The sequence below is a fragment of the Mauremys reevesii genome, linkage group 1 (genome assembly GCF_016161935.1).
Source record: "Mauremys reevesii isolate NIE-2019 linkage group 1, ASM1616193v1, whole genome shotgun sequence".
NCBI lineage: Eukaryota > Metazoa > Chordata > Testudines > Geoemydidae > Mauremys > Mauremys reevesii.
Window position 1 is genome coordinate 22,057,152 of NC_052623.1, and position 16,432 is coordinate 22,073,583.

The window sequence follows — 16,432 nt, forward strand, 5'->3', positions numbered from 1 at the left end:
CATGAGAGCTTTTAAACGTGTAATTTTAGCCTTTTCATGAATTGCGGCCAGTGGGAACCTGCTACAAAGAAGCAAGAGTAATCTTTTCAAATTAGGGGGGGAAAACATGAAGAATAGATTCCATACGGGAGCATGAAAATTATGTAGGTAGTTACAAAAGGGAAACCCCATTGATATCCATTGTGGCTGAATAACAGTACTTAGCCAACCAGCTAGGATTTGTATTTTTGCAGAACGGGGTGACATTCCTCCGGCCATCCAATAATAAATGGCAAAAAAGGTTTTAAATGACTGTACCTCCAAACTGGCATTATTTGATGGGATGGGCAGCACCCCAGAAAATTGAGTCCTGGCCAGTAACAGGTTTGCCTACTGTCCCAGCCACAAATAAAGAAATAATCAAACACAGAACTTTTGGGGTTTTTTGCCTTTAACCAGCAGGATTTAAAAGCCCGGGATGACGGTAGCTGCAACCAATTTGCAATTTGATGCAATTCAAGATACTTGTTTTCCAGCTGATGTTAATTTTGGCACCACAGCATCCTACCACTATTTCCCAGATGTTAATTTGATTCAGTCCTAAAACTGTGCTGTGCCAAATTATCTAGAGACAAAAAAGCAAGCCCGCACCTAGTCGTTATAGGAAAGCAAGAGTAAAACTGGCCCGGTTTTTTGATTTGATACAAGTTTTGGTACCTGAGAAATGTCCATGGCAGAGTCACAGCTGAGAGGCCTGGCAGATGTCAAGTCATTGGAGCCCAGCATGGTTGAGATAATCCCATTCTGGTCAATACGTCTGATCATGGTGCCGTCTACAAAGTAAATCAACCCAAACTTGTCCACAGTGATGCCTAGGAAGGAGAAGAGCAGGGAAATGACAAATGAAAGGTCACCAGAGGATAACAAAATACCTTGCTGAGGCAACAAATGTTTCTAGCATTGCTCGACAATCAACATATGCCTCTTGATAAATGAGGATGTCTAAGGGCTTGTGCCAACTCCCACTGGAGTGAAAGGAGTTCAAGGCCTAAGTGAATAAGGATGTTCGGAGAAATTTATTTAATGGAATAAAAGTTAATTCTCCTTGATTTGGCCAACCAGTGGGCCAATGAAACCTGGCACTACTCCACTAAAGTCAGTAGCAACTAACTGCAGCAGAGAACTAGGCCCTACAATTTTGTTTAGGAATCACTGTCCACTCTTTGAACGTAGTACGGGATTTTCAATGAATTGCTGAAAGAAAAAGAGTGTTTCCATATATTAATCCCACAGCATTTTAACTAACCTGTTTGTGAACACATGTAGACCACTTATTTCATTGTCTCATTCCCCTTAAGACACATTCTAATGTCTGATTTGAACTTTTCCATCTTTAGCTTCAGATCACTGGCTCCCCGTTTCACTACCCTCAGGCCCCTGCTAGCATCACTTCTCAAGCACTTGCCCTGTTTACACAACCTCCCTTAATTCTCTTTTTCCCAGGCTCTCTCTACTCTGCATTTCTAAAGCCCCTGTCATAAGAGGCTCTCATAAGGCTTTATACTTGCAAATTAGATCTCACAGCACCCTTATGAGCTAGGCATGATCATCTTCATTTTGCAGGTGGGAAAAATGAGAGATAAAGTGACTCTCACAAGGTGGAACAGTGAGTCACTGGCAAAGCCCGGAACAGAAATCAAGGATCACATTCACCTCTCTTTCATATTGCTATAAATCAAGAGTAGAAGTTAATGGAATTCTCAATCTTAGTGTTTTATACAGCTGCCCATCACTGTAATACCTGAGCCCCTTCAATATAAAATGAATGCCAATATTGAAAGTCCATGGTGGATTTCATGGAGTCTCTGGCAGGTCTCCCTTTTCAGGTTAAAAATCTGCTTAGGGACGGGTTTTTCCATCTTTTAGATTCTAATAATTTCACATTTTGGGTTCAGGTTTCTTTGGATAGGAGAGGGTAACAATGATGGGAATGTCATTCTACTGCTCAAAAGGCCTTTTTTGAAGAGGAAGGTTTTGCAGCATTTCCTAAAGACAGTCAGACTCTCGGCTCCCCTGATCTCTGGGAGTATGGTTCATAACCAGATCCCCTGGCTGAGAATGCTTTGTCCCAGGCTTTGTGATGTGCACTGCCCCAGAGGAGTGCAACTATACTTTGAAATTCCGTCTTTGATGTAGCTGCGGCTTGAGCCATTAATTGCTTTGAAGATTAGGACCAAAGCCTTAAACTGACATCAGAAGCTGACTGGGCCTAACATTTGTGCATGCGCCTGATGAGCTCATGGTGACCTAAACCATGGAGAAGGCGTTCAGCTGCATCCTGTACCAGCTGAAGTCTGGGCATCATCTTCACATTCAACTTCAGATACAGTGAATTACAGTAATCCAGTCTGGATGACATGAATGCATGGATCACTGTGTCCAGGTCCTCATCTGTGCATACGGGACAAAGATTCATAGCGAGCAGGAGGTGAAAAAGGGCATTTTTAGATCCTGATGCTACCTGGTCATACAAGCTTAGTGAGGAGTAAAACAGGACGCTGAGGCTTTGCAATACTTTGATGAAGGGGGCTGTACACCTTTAATGAAAGGTGGAGACAACATCTTGGCCAGTTCTTTGACGTGTGTCCTCTTTCCGACTAGCATCACTTTGGTCTTGCTTTGGTTCAGCTTGAGCCAGCCATTCTTTATCCAGGAGTTGGATTTCTTGGCTGCATTCTGATGTTTTAGCAGTGGCAGTGGTTGCATTGGTTTAGAATGAGATATCTAGTGGAATAATACTGGCATACTGTTGGCAGCTAAGTCCTTGACATCTCACTAGCTCACCCACCAGTTTGGGACATGTACATTACGGATACTTGTGGGAATCTGCATGTGAGGACATTTGGAGAGGAGGAGCAGATACCTAACACCACCCTCTGAGTTCTGTGGCAGAAGAATGATTGAAACCATTGTAGTGCTGGGCCATCTACTCTTGCTATATAACGTAAATGGGCTGGCAGTAGCTTGTGCCGCATTGTGTCAAAGGCTGCAGAGAGGTCAAGTAATATGAGCACAGAGATCTTGCCTTTCCCATGGACTTAAGGAGGTTGTCTTTTAATGCCACTAGAACAGTTTCTGTGCTGTGCCATGGTCTGAACCCTGCTTGTGAGCCAACCAGGAGGTCACATGCCATTAGAGCTTGGTGATTACTATTTTCTCAGTTATATTGCCCAGGAATGGGTAGTTGGACTTGGGATGGTACTGTACTTTTCAAAGGGTTTAGTAGGTGTGCATCTCTGAAGAAGGGCATCAACTATTTCCATTAGTAGTGGGCTTAGTTCTTCACTGTTTTTTTTTTATCAGTCAAGGGCCAGGACCCATTTCAAGGCTTGGGGCTTTAATATTTTTCAGAGCGAGCTTCAGCATATGTGATAGGGCCAAGCTCAATCAGGGGTTGGGGGTGGATAATACAATTTGGTCAGGGCTGGAATTTTCTTTCCTAGTTAGTTCCATATGCTTTCAGTTGAGCGTATCAGCAAAGTATGCTGACAGCTCTTCACAGCGGTTGACACTTGGGTCTGATGTCTGGGCAATGCAGTCTGGTATGATTAGCCAGCTACAGCAAAATCAGGCCATGTGTATATTTGCTTCCAGGGCTCGGTGCTAACCACCAACACAATACAACTTTATTTTGCATAGTATCTTTCCTAAAAATTGTAACCCCAAATGCTTTAGTGAGTTAAACATTATACTTGTCTAGTTAAATAGTAACAGAGAAAGAGAATTCAGTGGTATAGACAAAGGAAGAAAATGGCCTGATCCTTGGTTTAGCCTGAGTCTCCCTTTCCCTGCTGGCTTAAAGCTGCCCTAAAGGAGTAGATGGGGATTCCTGATGTAGGGAAATCCTAATGCTGCTCTCCATGCAGGCTGTGTATGAGGGCAGTGCAGTGCCTCTGTTTATCGTGGGCCAACAGAATGGTCCCTAGTGGATTGTCCAGCTGGACTGTGAGGCTGCTCTTTAGGCTGGAGGCAGCAGGGGAGAAAGGAAGGTTGTTTAGAACCCTCTCAACTTCCCCTCATTGCCCCATGAACTCACCATAAATCAAACCCAGAAGATGGGATACAGGCACTAAATAAGTGCCATCAGCCTCTCTTTGCACGGTGTCAAGTATCAGAGGGGTAGCTGTGTTAGTCTGGTTCTGTAGAAGCAGCAAAGAATCCTGTGGCACCTTATAGACTAACAGACGTTTTGCAGCATGAGCTTTCGTGGGTGTGAATGGCTTGCCAACTGTGAATGGCTTGCCAACTACAGAACCAGTTTCTCCCCCTTTGGTTTTCACTCAACTGCTAGAACAGGGCCTCATCCTCCCTGATTGAACTAACCTCGTTATCTCTAGCTTGCTTCTTGCTTGCCTATATAAACCTGCCCCTGGAAATTTCCACTACTTGCATCCGAAGAAGTGGGTATTCACCCACGAAAGCTCATGCTGCAAAACGTCTGTTAGTCTATAAGGTGCCACAGGATTCTTTGCTGCTTCTTTGCACGGTGTATATTCCATACCAGATCACTTTACTTGCTCTTCTTGGAATTAAACTTTCGGATGTTCTCACAATGAGGAGCGCCACCCTCCCTTAGACAGATGCCTTTGAAATGGGTAGTTTTCAGTTTGGAGGGAGAGAAGTAGCTGATGATTACTGTGTAGCAGACTATAGTGGTCAGGGCTATTCTTGGGCTTAATTTACCACTTCAACTCTTAAAGGAATTTTCATTTTTCCTCTCTGGAAGGGGACTCTTTTGGGGAGTTAATTACAGGCAGTTCCATCTTCTGGGCAGGCTACTTACAGCTGAGGCTAGTTCACTGTCTGAACTGAAGTTCACTAGTTCACATGCTGAACTGAAGGTCTCTGAAGTGTAAGTTGCATTGGCACAAGCCTTCTCTTGGTTACCTACAGCAACACAATTAGAGTTAAAGATGGTTGGCCTGAAAATCAAAAGCCCAGTTGTGCAGCTACCTTAATCAGATGAGATTCCCACTGATGTTACCTGAGTAAGGACTGCAGTGCGGCACCTCAGAATTTTAAGATCTAGGCTGCCAAATGTGAAATCGCCCCAGCTTCTCTGGGGTGGTCCAACATCCTTTCGCAAGCAGGGCTTGCGGTGCCATTGAAGTGTCATAATAATGAGTTTATGCTGGTGGAACGCTGTGTCATGGGGGCATTTATTTTGTAACGTCAGGGCCTCGTGGCCTGGTGACAGGACAGCACGAAGTTGCAGGGCAAACTGACACCAGAGAGTAGGAACAGCTAAAAGTAGTTACCCTACACCTGGGAACCTATTAACAAAAAATCCCAATAAGATCATATGAAATGAATGCGGCAGCTCATGGTGCACAGCTCAGTACGTATGATGCTGAATGGAGATCCTCGTCCGATGGCAGAGAAGATGTAAAGGAATGGGATCTCCTCTAATCCCGAATACAAGTTAGTTAGGTTCAGAAGAAACCTATACATGGAGCTTCCTTGTCTGGCTGGATAAGTGCTCGTCTTTCCTGTTATTTTTTTATTCTGCTAGAATTGATGAGCACTTAGTGAACAATTGAGGTTTTGCTCATGCATTCAGGACTACACACCGACAGAAATGATCTGTCCTCAAATTAATTACTTCATTTTGCATCTCTTTTGTGGCGCTGAATGGATGGACTCTTTTTTCCCCCTTCTGAAACGATCTTCATATTGTGTCAGTCTTGTCACTTGGATCTCTGTTAATTGCAGGCTTCTTGGCAATTTCACTGCCACAACATTTTCGTGACAAGACCCACTGGCAAGTGCTTAGATGGAAACAAAACACTCTGACAAGCTGGAGTTCTAATTTTTTTTTAAAGCTTGCTTGTAGAATAAGATCAGTATTAGCAGATGATAATTAGAAAGTGATAACACTTTAATGTACAGAGTATACTGAAATTCATTAGCATCTGAAAGCTCTGCCACACTCTGTGTCAAATGAATTGGAAGGGCCAGACCAGTGATTAACAAATACCACCGATCCTGCAACTGCCACCCGTGTTTTATCTATTGATCTGCTGTATTGCTAATATGCCCTGTTTCAGCAGAGGAGCCAAGGAGGGAATGGGCCATGGAGAGTCCAAGTGAGGGTTTTGATACCTTGGGCCTGATTCTCCATTGGCTATAGCTAGCTCTGCAAGACTCTCACATTCATCTTCTTGAGTATTTTCTGGCAAGTGGGAGAGATCCCCCTGCTGAAGCTGTCCATGCAAGCAAAGACCTCTGCTTCCCTGGTAGCTGCATACACGCTGGAAAGAGGATCTTGCTTCTCTGCTGCAAACCAAAGTTCCTGCTCCCATGCCTAGATTAATATTTTGGGTCAAGAAGTGGCTTCAGACTTAGAAAGAGTAGAGCCTTGCAAAGCTAGCTGCAGAAAGCTTCCCTGGCCAGCAGCTGCCCGAACTCCTGGATACGTTCAGCCAGCTTGGCACACAGAAGAGTTGTATACTCCTCTCTGCCCATCCACACGCATTGACACTCTGCTCTTCAGAGAAATAGAGAAGGTAGGGGCAAGTCTGAGGACTGCTGGTTACAGGTCTAAGAAGTTACTTGCTTGCTCCCGCTGGATTTCATAATAGTTCAAAATGAAAGAGGGTTCACTGGTACGCTAGAATGATTGGTAGCGAGCTAGTAAATGACGTTGACATTATTTTGTCAACATTCGTTTTCAGTGTTAATAATTTATTGAGATGAATGAGGAGCAAGTCACATTAGTCAGAGCTATTTACTCAGGTGACTCTATAAATTCATGGGTGGAATTAGAGCTGGATGAAAGTGGGGACAAAATGTATATGAAAATGCTCGTGACATGTTTTGGCAGTTTGTTGCTTGTGATTGCCGTTCCCACCCTTGACGCGGTTTTATTTTTCAAAATTTCCAAAGGCCAAATAGGTTCTACATTGAAGCCCAAGAAATATCAGAGATGCCTTAATGCATAAATTCACAACGATTTCACTTTTGAGGTGGAGGAGCAGCCTCCCAAGAGTTCAAATCACTAAGAGGATGGATCATGAAGCTGGGAGTCCAGAACTCTTGAGTTCTGCTCCCCACAGTGGCCCCTGTAATACTTTGCACTATTTCACAACAACATACTACAAATATTATTTAGGTAAGCCTCACAACACCCCTAGGAGGAAGGAAAGTATGATTTCTCCCACCTTCCAGAAGGGGAAGTGGAGGAAACGTAACTAGCCCATGCATAACAAAGATTCACAACTGGAGCCGACACAAAAAGTCGCTAAATCAGTTCTCGTTTCTCAGATGCTATAACAATAATGTCATCTGTATGTCAGAAAAATAATTTCCCAACCCGTCTAGCCAGAAGAGACACAGCCCTGCTGCCTCCACCTCCACTGCTCCACTGTGAAAGCGACACATGAAAGGCCCCAGGTATTCGTCAGGAGGTTCCCCCACTCCAGAGATTCCAGCCGGGTGCACAGGCTTGGAGATGGGAGTGCTGATGGAAAACGGGGTCCTACAACCTCTCCCTGTGACAGAGAGAAACCTGCCACACACTGACGCTAGATGTGCAGATGTAGCGGCCCAAGTGTGACTTTTTTGTTTTTAAAGCCAACACCTCGTAAATAATTCCCCAGGTTCCTAACCAACAGGCAACAAGACCTGCAACAAGAGCGGCAGACGGGGCTCCTTGCGCATATAACTAATCTATAACAGCAGCATCAGTCAGTCTCTGCAGAGGATCTTCCCTCACTTTTACACATGTACCCGTCCATCATATAGTATGAAGGAAGGTATTTCCTCTAAAAAAAATAAAGCGGCAGGGCTGACTTCCCTTCGGCCGCAACCCAGCCGCTGCATTTGAATGCAATCCATAGTTAAAGTGAGAACACGTCTTTGCAACACAAGCCTGTCAACGCTGAACAAAACCAAATGAGTGTAAAGGCCACCATCCCAGTGAGATAACACATGCATGGGAAGCATATGTCCTACTTGGAAAGGTATCTGGGCCTTTTGGTTGAAATGTTTGAATAAAGATGTGAAAGCCAACAGTACCCTCTCTCCTACATATATCACAGCCTCACTGCAATCTGGTCTTAAGACTGGATTTATCGAGGAACAGTGGCTGGCTCAGGAGGTTGGTAATTGCATGCAGAGCTCGTCAATTTTAGATTGCCAGTCTGAGGACTTGGCTACATAAAGAGTTGCACTGGTTTGACTAAATGTGTGATTTTAAACCAAATTGGCTCAACCAGTGTAAAAGTCTATGTAAACTCTCTTATTTTGGTTTAAGCGGGCTTATTTCAGTTTAGGTTAAATTGACCAGAACAGGTTTAAACTACACTGAAATAAGACACTTTTGTATCAAAATTAGTGTCCACCTCGTCTTTTGCAGGGGCTTAACTATATTGGTTAAAATCGTATTTGTAGTTAAACCAGTGTAACTTTCTCATGTAGACAAGCCCTGGATCACAAGGGATCAAACTACAGTGTGTAACCCTAGCTTCAACTTACCTCTGAGAGATACCTGAGGGGTTTGTCTCTTATTTCATATACAGCAACACTTGCAGAGCCTTTTATGCCAATAAAATCTAAATGAACTGAACTGAATTGAATGTAGTCCAGATGGGTAGTGACCAAAAGTTGTAATTCTCTCGTGGTGCTTTGGGGGGCTAAGTGGTATATGAAATGGATTGGTCCTCTCAGTACAGTTCCCACTGGACACATGTCCATAAAATCACCCCCCTCCAAATTGGCACCATTCTTAGCAGTCTCATTACAAGGCTAAGGACTGGAAGGGCCTGGGGTTGAACGATCCACTCATCCCTAGCGGTGATGCCTCCAGCTCAGGACTAAGGCCTGGTCTACACTGGAGGGGGCGGGGGGAAATCGACCTAAGATACGCAATTTCAGCTATGAGACTAGCGTAGCTGAAGTCGACGTATCTTAGGTCGACTTACCTCGTGTCCTCACAGCGCGGGGTCAACTGCCGCTGCTCCCCCGTCGACTCAACTTCCACCTCTCGCCGCGGTGGAGTACAGGAGTCAACGGCAGAGGAATCAGGGATCGATTTATCGCATGTACATTAGACGCGGTAAATTGATCCCTGATAGATCAATCACTACCCGCCAATCCGGCGGGTAGTGTAGACGTACCCTGAGGCATTAAGCGGGTTGCCCTGGGGAAGCTTGTATACCTGTTCTGTGATATTCCAGAACTGCTGGCTTGGCACCTCTCTCAAAGCCCGCTTTAAAATGCTTGTAAGAAGAGGCTGCGTCTTACCCCTGGGGTTAGTGAGTGTTGCTTCGGTGCCTTTGCCCCCATCTCCGCAGCGGGTTTCATCAAAGGGAAGGCACTGATCCCCAGTCCCTGCCACCACCTCCGAATTCTTGACAACATCCTTCACGACGGAGGTCGACTTGATCTTATAGATGCGTCGGCTGTTAGTGTCAGAGAGGTAGATGGAGCCAGTGATTGGGTCTGATGTCAGGTAATACTTGTGAGCTGGGCTGTGGCTGAAAAACAAATATACAGGAGTGTTATCTTCATTGGTAGATTTCAGTATTTGTTTCCCTAAGCACAAACAATATGTTGAAGCAGAAGTGCTGCAGCTCTGCATCCAGTGGATTTAGCTCATTACTGCATACACTCCAATAGTACTAATGCTGGGTACATCACAAGCCAATTAAAGAGAAGCAGTGTGGTCCAATACATAGGGAACTGGAGTGGGAGTCACTGCAGTTTGATCTTGGGTAAGTCACTTCGCCTCTCTATGACTCAGTTTCTCTGTCTGTTAAATGGTCGTAATGAAAAAAAAATAACTTCTTTTGTAAAGTGCTTTGAGATCTAGGGGAAAAAGGCACTATCTAAAAGCTAAGTATTATTATTCATGTAGTGTTTGATTCTGAGGTCATTGAATTCAATGGCAAAATTCTCATTTACTTAACAGAGTCCTGAGGGTCCTATTCTACGTCCATGGAAGTAAATGGGAGTTTTGCCATTGAATTCAATGGGAGCATCGATCAAACTCTTAAAATGACTCTCAAAGAGGTTGAATGATTTGCCCAAAGTAACATTGCAGGCCAGCAACAGAGAAGGGAATACAGCCCAGGAATCCGGATTCCAGTCTGCTCTAACCACTAGACATCACTGCCTCCAGAAAAAACTAGAAAGCAGGTTGAGAAAACACTGTGGGCAAACTGAAAAATGATATATACTGTTTTATATAAATGCTACTGAGACCAAAGTCAGAAATGGATCAAGCAACAGAGTCTAAATAGAGACTGTACAATAGAATTAGATGGAAACAGCAGTAGACTTGGATTTACACATTTATTTAAGCCAAGGTCTTTGGAGGAAACTATATACAGTATAATATCTCTCTATTATTCAACTTAAGTGTTTGCCATCGCTAGCTATTGATTTACACTCTCTTCTGAGCCCGGGAATCAACAATGTTAAACTAATCATACCTATGGCATGAACCCAGCTCTACTTCCCGCTTGGAGTTGCAAGGTAACTGTCAGGACATGTTTGAAAATTTCTCCTCCCACATACTTCACTTTCTCTAAATTCATCGGATCCCCACTAAATTCAGTGGCAAATTTACAGGAGGTGGATTTTGCACTCAATGAGCATTAAACCATCCTAGTGATCAGTTATTCTATGAGCAGCCAGTTGGGGATGTCTGCGTGGCAATGCTGATTCCCCATCCCTTTATCAGGCATTGCTCTCTCCCTTTCTTTTCAAAATACTACATGAGTCTCGATTTTAAAAGCCATGCATTGGTTCTTCATTCAAATTACCTACTGCTTTGGAAAAAAGCCTTTTGGATTTATCCTGGAAGATCCCTTGTGATTTATCCTATTAAAGTCTGAACAGATTTCATCTCCACAAATGACACTGATTTGTGCTAAATAAAATGCTCTGACCTTCAAGACAGCTCCACCTGGCAGTTCAGTCTCCATCTGTATTCCTTTCCAATGACAGCAGGCTGGTAGGGTATTATTTCATTTACCTACATGTCACTCACATTAAGCAAGTGGCTTCCACCCTGGTGAAAAAAGGTGCCCTATGGGAATCCACTATCCATTTTGATCAGGCCCTTGTGTTTTCAGCTAACTGCCTTTACAAGACTCAGCTGAATGTCAATCAGCCTTTGAGCTGGTCATAATCTCTACTATGTGAAAAAAGGTGGACAGAGGAGGATATTAATAAGAATACATTGCCATTTTGCAGTGTCATTTGCCTGGGAACCAGGAGTCCTGACTCTCAGTCCCCACAAAATATTACTATTATTATTGGACTTCATAGCTTTGCTCTGGTGGTTTGTATCCTGGTTTGTCTTAGCTGTACCTTTCTCACAAAGAGAGAGCCCCAAATAGTCCCTAATCTTAACCCCCGCACAGAAAGAAAGCAAAATCGACACCAAAGGCAATGCCAGTCCATTTTAACCACCGATCAGACAACCAAGTAGAACAGCTCCAATTAGCAGAAAAAAAATCAAAATGCCACCGCTTGCCCAAATTTCATCAGTCACTTTAACAGCTGTCCCTTCTATGTAATATTGGTAAAAGCTACTGGTAACCCAAGGTTAGAGTTACTAATCTAGGTTCTCGTTTTAGATTCCTGGAGTGAGTGAGTGTTAATTCACAGATTCTGAGGACAAATTGGACTGGCTGCTGCTGTAAATGCGTTAGCACAGTAGCACGGTTACAATTACTAATTAAGTGAACCTCAGAAAGGAAGGAGGTAAAGATTTGTTTTAAATAAACCACTCATCAGATGGTAATCGCTTTGGGTGACTTGCAGCCTGGTCTGGATTTCAACCGGTGATCCAGCAGTGAAAGGCTCCTCAGTCAACTAATCACCCTTCTAAAGCCAGCTTTGTTGTTACTATTGCAAATGGCTTTATACCAAATGCTGTCATTGCAGCTGCACTGCACTGGACCAACAATAGGGATCAAAAAGCAACTAGTTAATTCCTATTGGTTCAAGTCTTAGTCCATCTCTCAGTCTTATGGCTTGACCCCTTTGCACTCTCAAAACAACAGAAAGCAGCCGGCAGAGCAACAATAACTGATGGAGTGAGCTATGCTGCTAGACAAAGTCAGAAGCTGTGCCTATCCTTTGATCTGATTACACTTGGGAGGGAAATTGCCTGTGGCAAGCTGGTCTCTGTTAGCAGCAGTAGGTCAGATGATTCTGGTTACATTCACACCAGGTAACCGTCACCCTTGTGCAAAGGGCCAGCACAGGGCCTAAGCTCCACTTCAGTATGCCCTTAGAACCGGGATCAAGTGGTTTTTAGAGTGAATAGGCTTTGCGGTCGATACCTGCAGAGAGGTGAGTTTGACCCACCAGGACTAGGGGCTGCAGTCAATGCTGGCATGGAGGTATCATGACAGGTGCCATTCAGTGGATGAGATGTTGCAGAGAGTAGCACACCTTTGGTAGCTGTCCAGGTGGAAGTTCAGGATCCTATGGCATGTTTCAAAAAAGCAGAGGATAACTCCACTATCCTGGACAATGCTCCCCATGTAAATTACACTACAGTGTAGTATCAGTTGGCCCGTCATGCAGAACTGAACTCCCAGGTGCTGATCCAAAGGCCACTGATGTTATTGGAAAGGCTTTCGTTGACTTTGATGGGCCTTTAAGTTGCAAGCTTCTCAGGGCAGGAATCACATCTTTATTCCTTATGTAAAGTGACATGCGCCTCCAGGAGATCATGTACCAATGTTAAGTAGGATTTTGCCCTAATGGCCTCGGCCCACATTTCCCACCTCTACTGTCATGCTGCGACCTACTTAGATGCATCATTCTACTCCAGAACCAGCTGTGCATCATTTTCCAGTGTGTTTGTGGATGTATTCAGCTGTAAAAGCACTCTGAGATCCTTCAAGAAGAAAAGCGCTGAATAAACCATGTTATTACTATGAAAGTTCAAAACTATTTCCCTCCATCAGTGAGAAGATGAGAGCAGTGAGACCATGAAATTCCAGTTACTGGTCTTTTCTATTTATTTAATGTCCCAATCAATAGGCAAACCCAAGCAGCAAATTGGACTGAACTGAACAACAACTGAAATAAGTCTGCCTGGGGCAACACAGATCAGTTCTTTCCCTCTTTCCATCCTCTCTCATCTCTGAGTTATAGAATGTAGCAAAACAGACAAGGGGCTCTGTAATCATCTGAAGCCTAAATCAATTGTAGCCTCCTGATATTTATCCACCACACTGATGCTGCCACCACTGGAGATGGGCTGACAGCAAGGAGCATGAGTTGATTTTCCTTTCAGATATCTCCCTGCACATCATCTTATTTTCAGGAGGAACCACGGGAGTCTGCTTTGGCAGTTTACTCCTCTGGGGCTATAATCTGCAGCAGCCACAATCGAGTGTACAGAATTGTAGCCAGCCTTTGGGAGATTAAATCTGGCAAACTTTGTGGCCCAGCACTATGATGCCATCTCAGTATGTCATGTGGACACTGCGGGTCAGATCCTGAACTGAAGTCACTGGAGCTGTGCCAGTTTACACCAGCTGAAGACCTGGGTCCCAAAACACAACCAGGGAGGTCTGGTTTCCTTATTCAGCATACGTTAAAGTGATGGGTTAGGAAAACATGGGGACAGAGATCACAGTCATATATCCCTAGATTCATAGATTCCAAGACCAGACAGGACTATCGTGACCATCCAGTCTGACATTCTGTATAACACAGGCCATAGAACTTCCCCAAAATAATCCTGTTAAGTATTGGCTCTGTAATGTCTATACTTTGTTTTATGCTCTGCCTCTCTGAAGTGTCCCACAAGCTGATGTCGACTCCAGACTCCATATTTTTGCTGTAATTTTCCACAGAAGACAAAGGATTCTTACACCTGAAAGTCTATATATAGGCTAAGGCTCATCTTTTTCTTTTATTGGGTGTTGGTTTCATAACCCATTCATCCCCAGGGGAGAGTGCACTGGTGGTGATACTGGGAGACTGGAGTGTCTAAAAAAATTGCTTGTGTGTGTGTGGTTAGCCAGTGGGGGAGACAAAAAGTCTTTTGTCTGCTGGGTTTGTTTTGCCTAGAGGTGGAAAAAAACCCCAGCTAGCTGTAACTGCCCTGTTTAAGCAATTGGGGTCCAGGTCAATTAAGCTTTGTCAGAACCCCACGCTATCAAATTTTTTAACTTTTTGATGAGAGTTTGGTTGGTTAAAGATCAGGGACCATGAGACAAAGAATCAAAAAAAAAAGAAACTGCAAGCCTTGAGAGAGACAGAACTGGCAGAAATTCAAATGGAGAAAGAGGCTGATGAGAGAAAGAAAGAAGTTGCAGAGAGAGAAAAAAAAGAGCTAGAGGCGTCTGGAGCTGCTGGCTGCTGAGAAGAAAAAACAGATGACTCCAACTCAAGTCAAAAAAAAATTGAAAGTCCAGTTTGTAACAATGTTGGTATGTTGTATCACTCTGAGAGTTGTCTGGGGTAACCACATGTACCAACAATGCCACACTTTTATGTCAATGCTGTTACTGTGGGTGGGTTAGGGTGGCCCCCCCATAAATTGCAGTGCTATGTAGTGTAGTGTAGTAAAGTCAATGGTAAAAAAGCTTTTTAGGCTTATGGCTGGCTAACATCCTGGCGTCAGGAAGTTATTGCCTAAGATCGAAAAGAGCAGCAGCTATCTGTTGGGGAGAGGCAATGTGCCTGGTAGGAAAGTTTGCAGGAGACTAGCAGCCTTTGAGCTGATGGCGTCTGTCAGGAGTATTGACTTGCCTATAAAGGAAGCTACTCAGTCAAGCAGTTGTCTGTTGAAAACAGGTGTCTGGTAAAGGAGAATGTGTCTCCTGCTCTCTGTCTGTAGAACAGACAATTCTGGTGCTTGTAGTTTGCCAGTTGCTAATGTGTGGTTGAAAAAGGTGCAGCAACTCTGTCTGATCAGGGTGATACCAGCCAGGCACAACAAGGAGAGCATAAGGTGATTTAATTGTGTACGACACTGCTGAACTTGTTCATGGCCAAGGAAGGAGACTACTCTTGAGAGGGGTGAATTGCTGCTTAGAGAAGCCTAGGGAAGGAATCCTCTGGAGTAGAAGCTGTTAAGGAAGTTGCAGCCCCCATAACCACCTGGCTGTGTGTGCAGTTTGAGGGAGACTTGGCTGGCAGGGAGAAGAAAATGCTAAATAATAGCTTAGCACAGAGGGCCCCATCAGCCCGTGATCTCTGTTAAGCAAGAGAAATCAGGGTTTAGTCCGGAAGAACAAGAAGGAAAGAGAAGACTGAATTTTGCAAAGGGAACCCACAGGTTAACCAAAATGCCCAAATTGTTGATGGCCCATTAAAGAGCCATCAGCATGGAGAGAAGGCAGACACGCCTGTGACTCAGCGGATCGAGGGAACTTTTTTTTTTATTGGGGTGTTGGTTTTCATAACCATTCATCCCCAGAGGGAGAGCAATCCCTAGAGCAGATCCTTTAGAAAAAACAGCCAATCTTGATTTAAAAATTGTCAGTGATGGAGAATCCACCATGACCCTTCGTAAATTGTTCCAATGGTTAATTCCTCTCACCTTTAAAAATGCATTTCCAGTCTGAATTTGTCTAGCTTCAACTTCCTGCCACTGGATCTTTTTATACCTTTCTCTGCTAAATTAAAAGGCCCATTATTAAATATTTGTTCCCTATGTAGATACTTATAGGCTGTAATCAAGTTACCCTTTAACCTTCTCTTTGTTACGCTAAATAGATCGAGCTCTTTGAGTCTCTCACTATAGGGAACGTTTTCTAATCCTTTAATCATTCTGGTGGCTCCTCTCTGAATCCTCTCCAATTTATCAACATCCTTCCTGAATTGTGGGCAACACAACTAGGCAGTATTAGAGCAGCAGTAACACCAGTGCCAAATACAGAGGTAAAACTCTCTGACCTTACTCGAGAGTCCCCTGTTTACGCATCCAAGGATGGCATTAGCTCTCTTGGCCATAACATCACACTGGCAGCTCATGTTCAGCTGATCCACCACAACCCCCAAATCTTTTTCAGAGTTAATGCTTCTAAGGATAGAGTCCCCCATTATGTAAGTATGACCCACTTGCTTTACCCATAGACGAAATAGGTATTCACCCACGAAAGCTTATGCTCCAATACGTCTGTTAGTCTATAAGGTGCCACAGGACTCTTTGTTACTTTTTAAAGATCCAGACTAACACGGCTACCCCTCTGATACTATCCATAGATGTACACATTTACATTTAGATGTATTAAAACTCATTTGTTTGTGCCCAGTTTACCAGGCGATCAGAGAATCATAGAATATCAGAGCTGGAAGGGACTTCAGGAGGTCATCTAGTCCAACCCCCTGCTCAAAGCAGGACCAACACCAACTAAATCATCCCATCCAAGCCCGACCTTAAAAACCTCTAAGGAAGGAGATTCCACCACCT

General features: G+C 44.0%; 1 protein-coding gene across 26 annotated transcripts in view; it reads right to left on the minus strand.

Annotated features, from left to right (window-relative positions):
• Positions 1-16,432, minus strand: part of TENM4 (teneurin transmembrane protein 4) — a 766,066-nt gene that overhangs the window by 52,506 nt on the left and 697,128 nt on the right. For all 26 annotated transcript variants that reach the window (XM_039490391.1, XM_039490320.1, XM_039490356.1 and 23 more), the window contains 2 exons: positions 9,283-9,515; positions 697-851 (listed from right to left, as the gene is read on the minus strand). In XM_039490391.1, the coding sequence (XP_039346325.1) occupies positions 697-851; positions 9,283-9,515 (388 nt within the window). The remainder of the gene's footprint in view (positions 1-696; positions 852-9,282; positions 9,516-16,432) is intronic.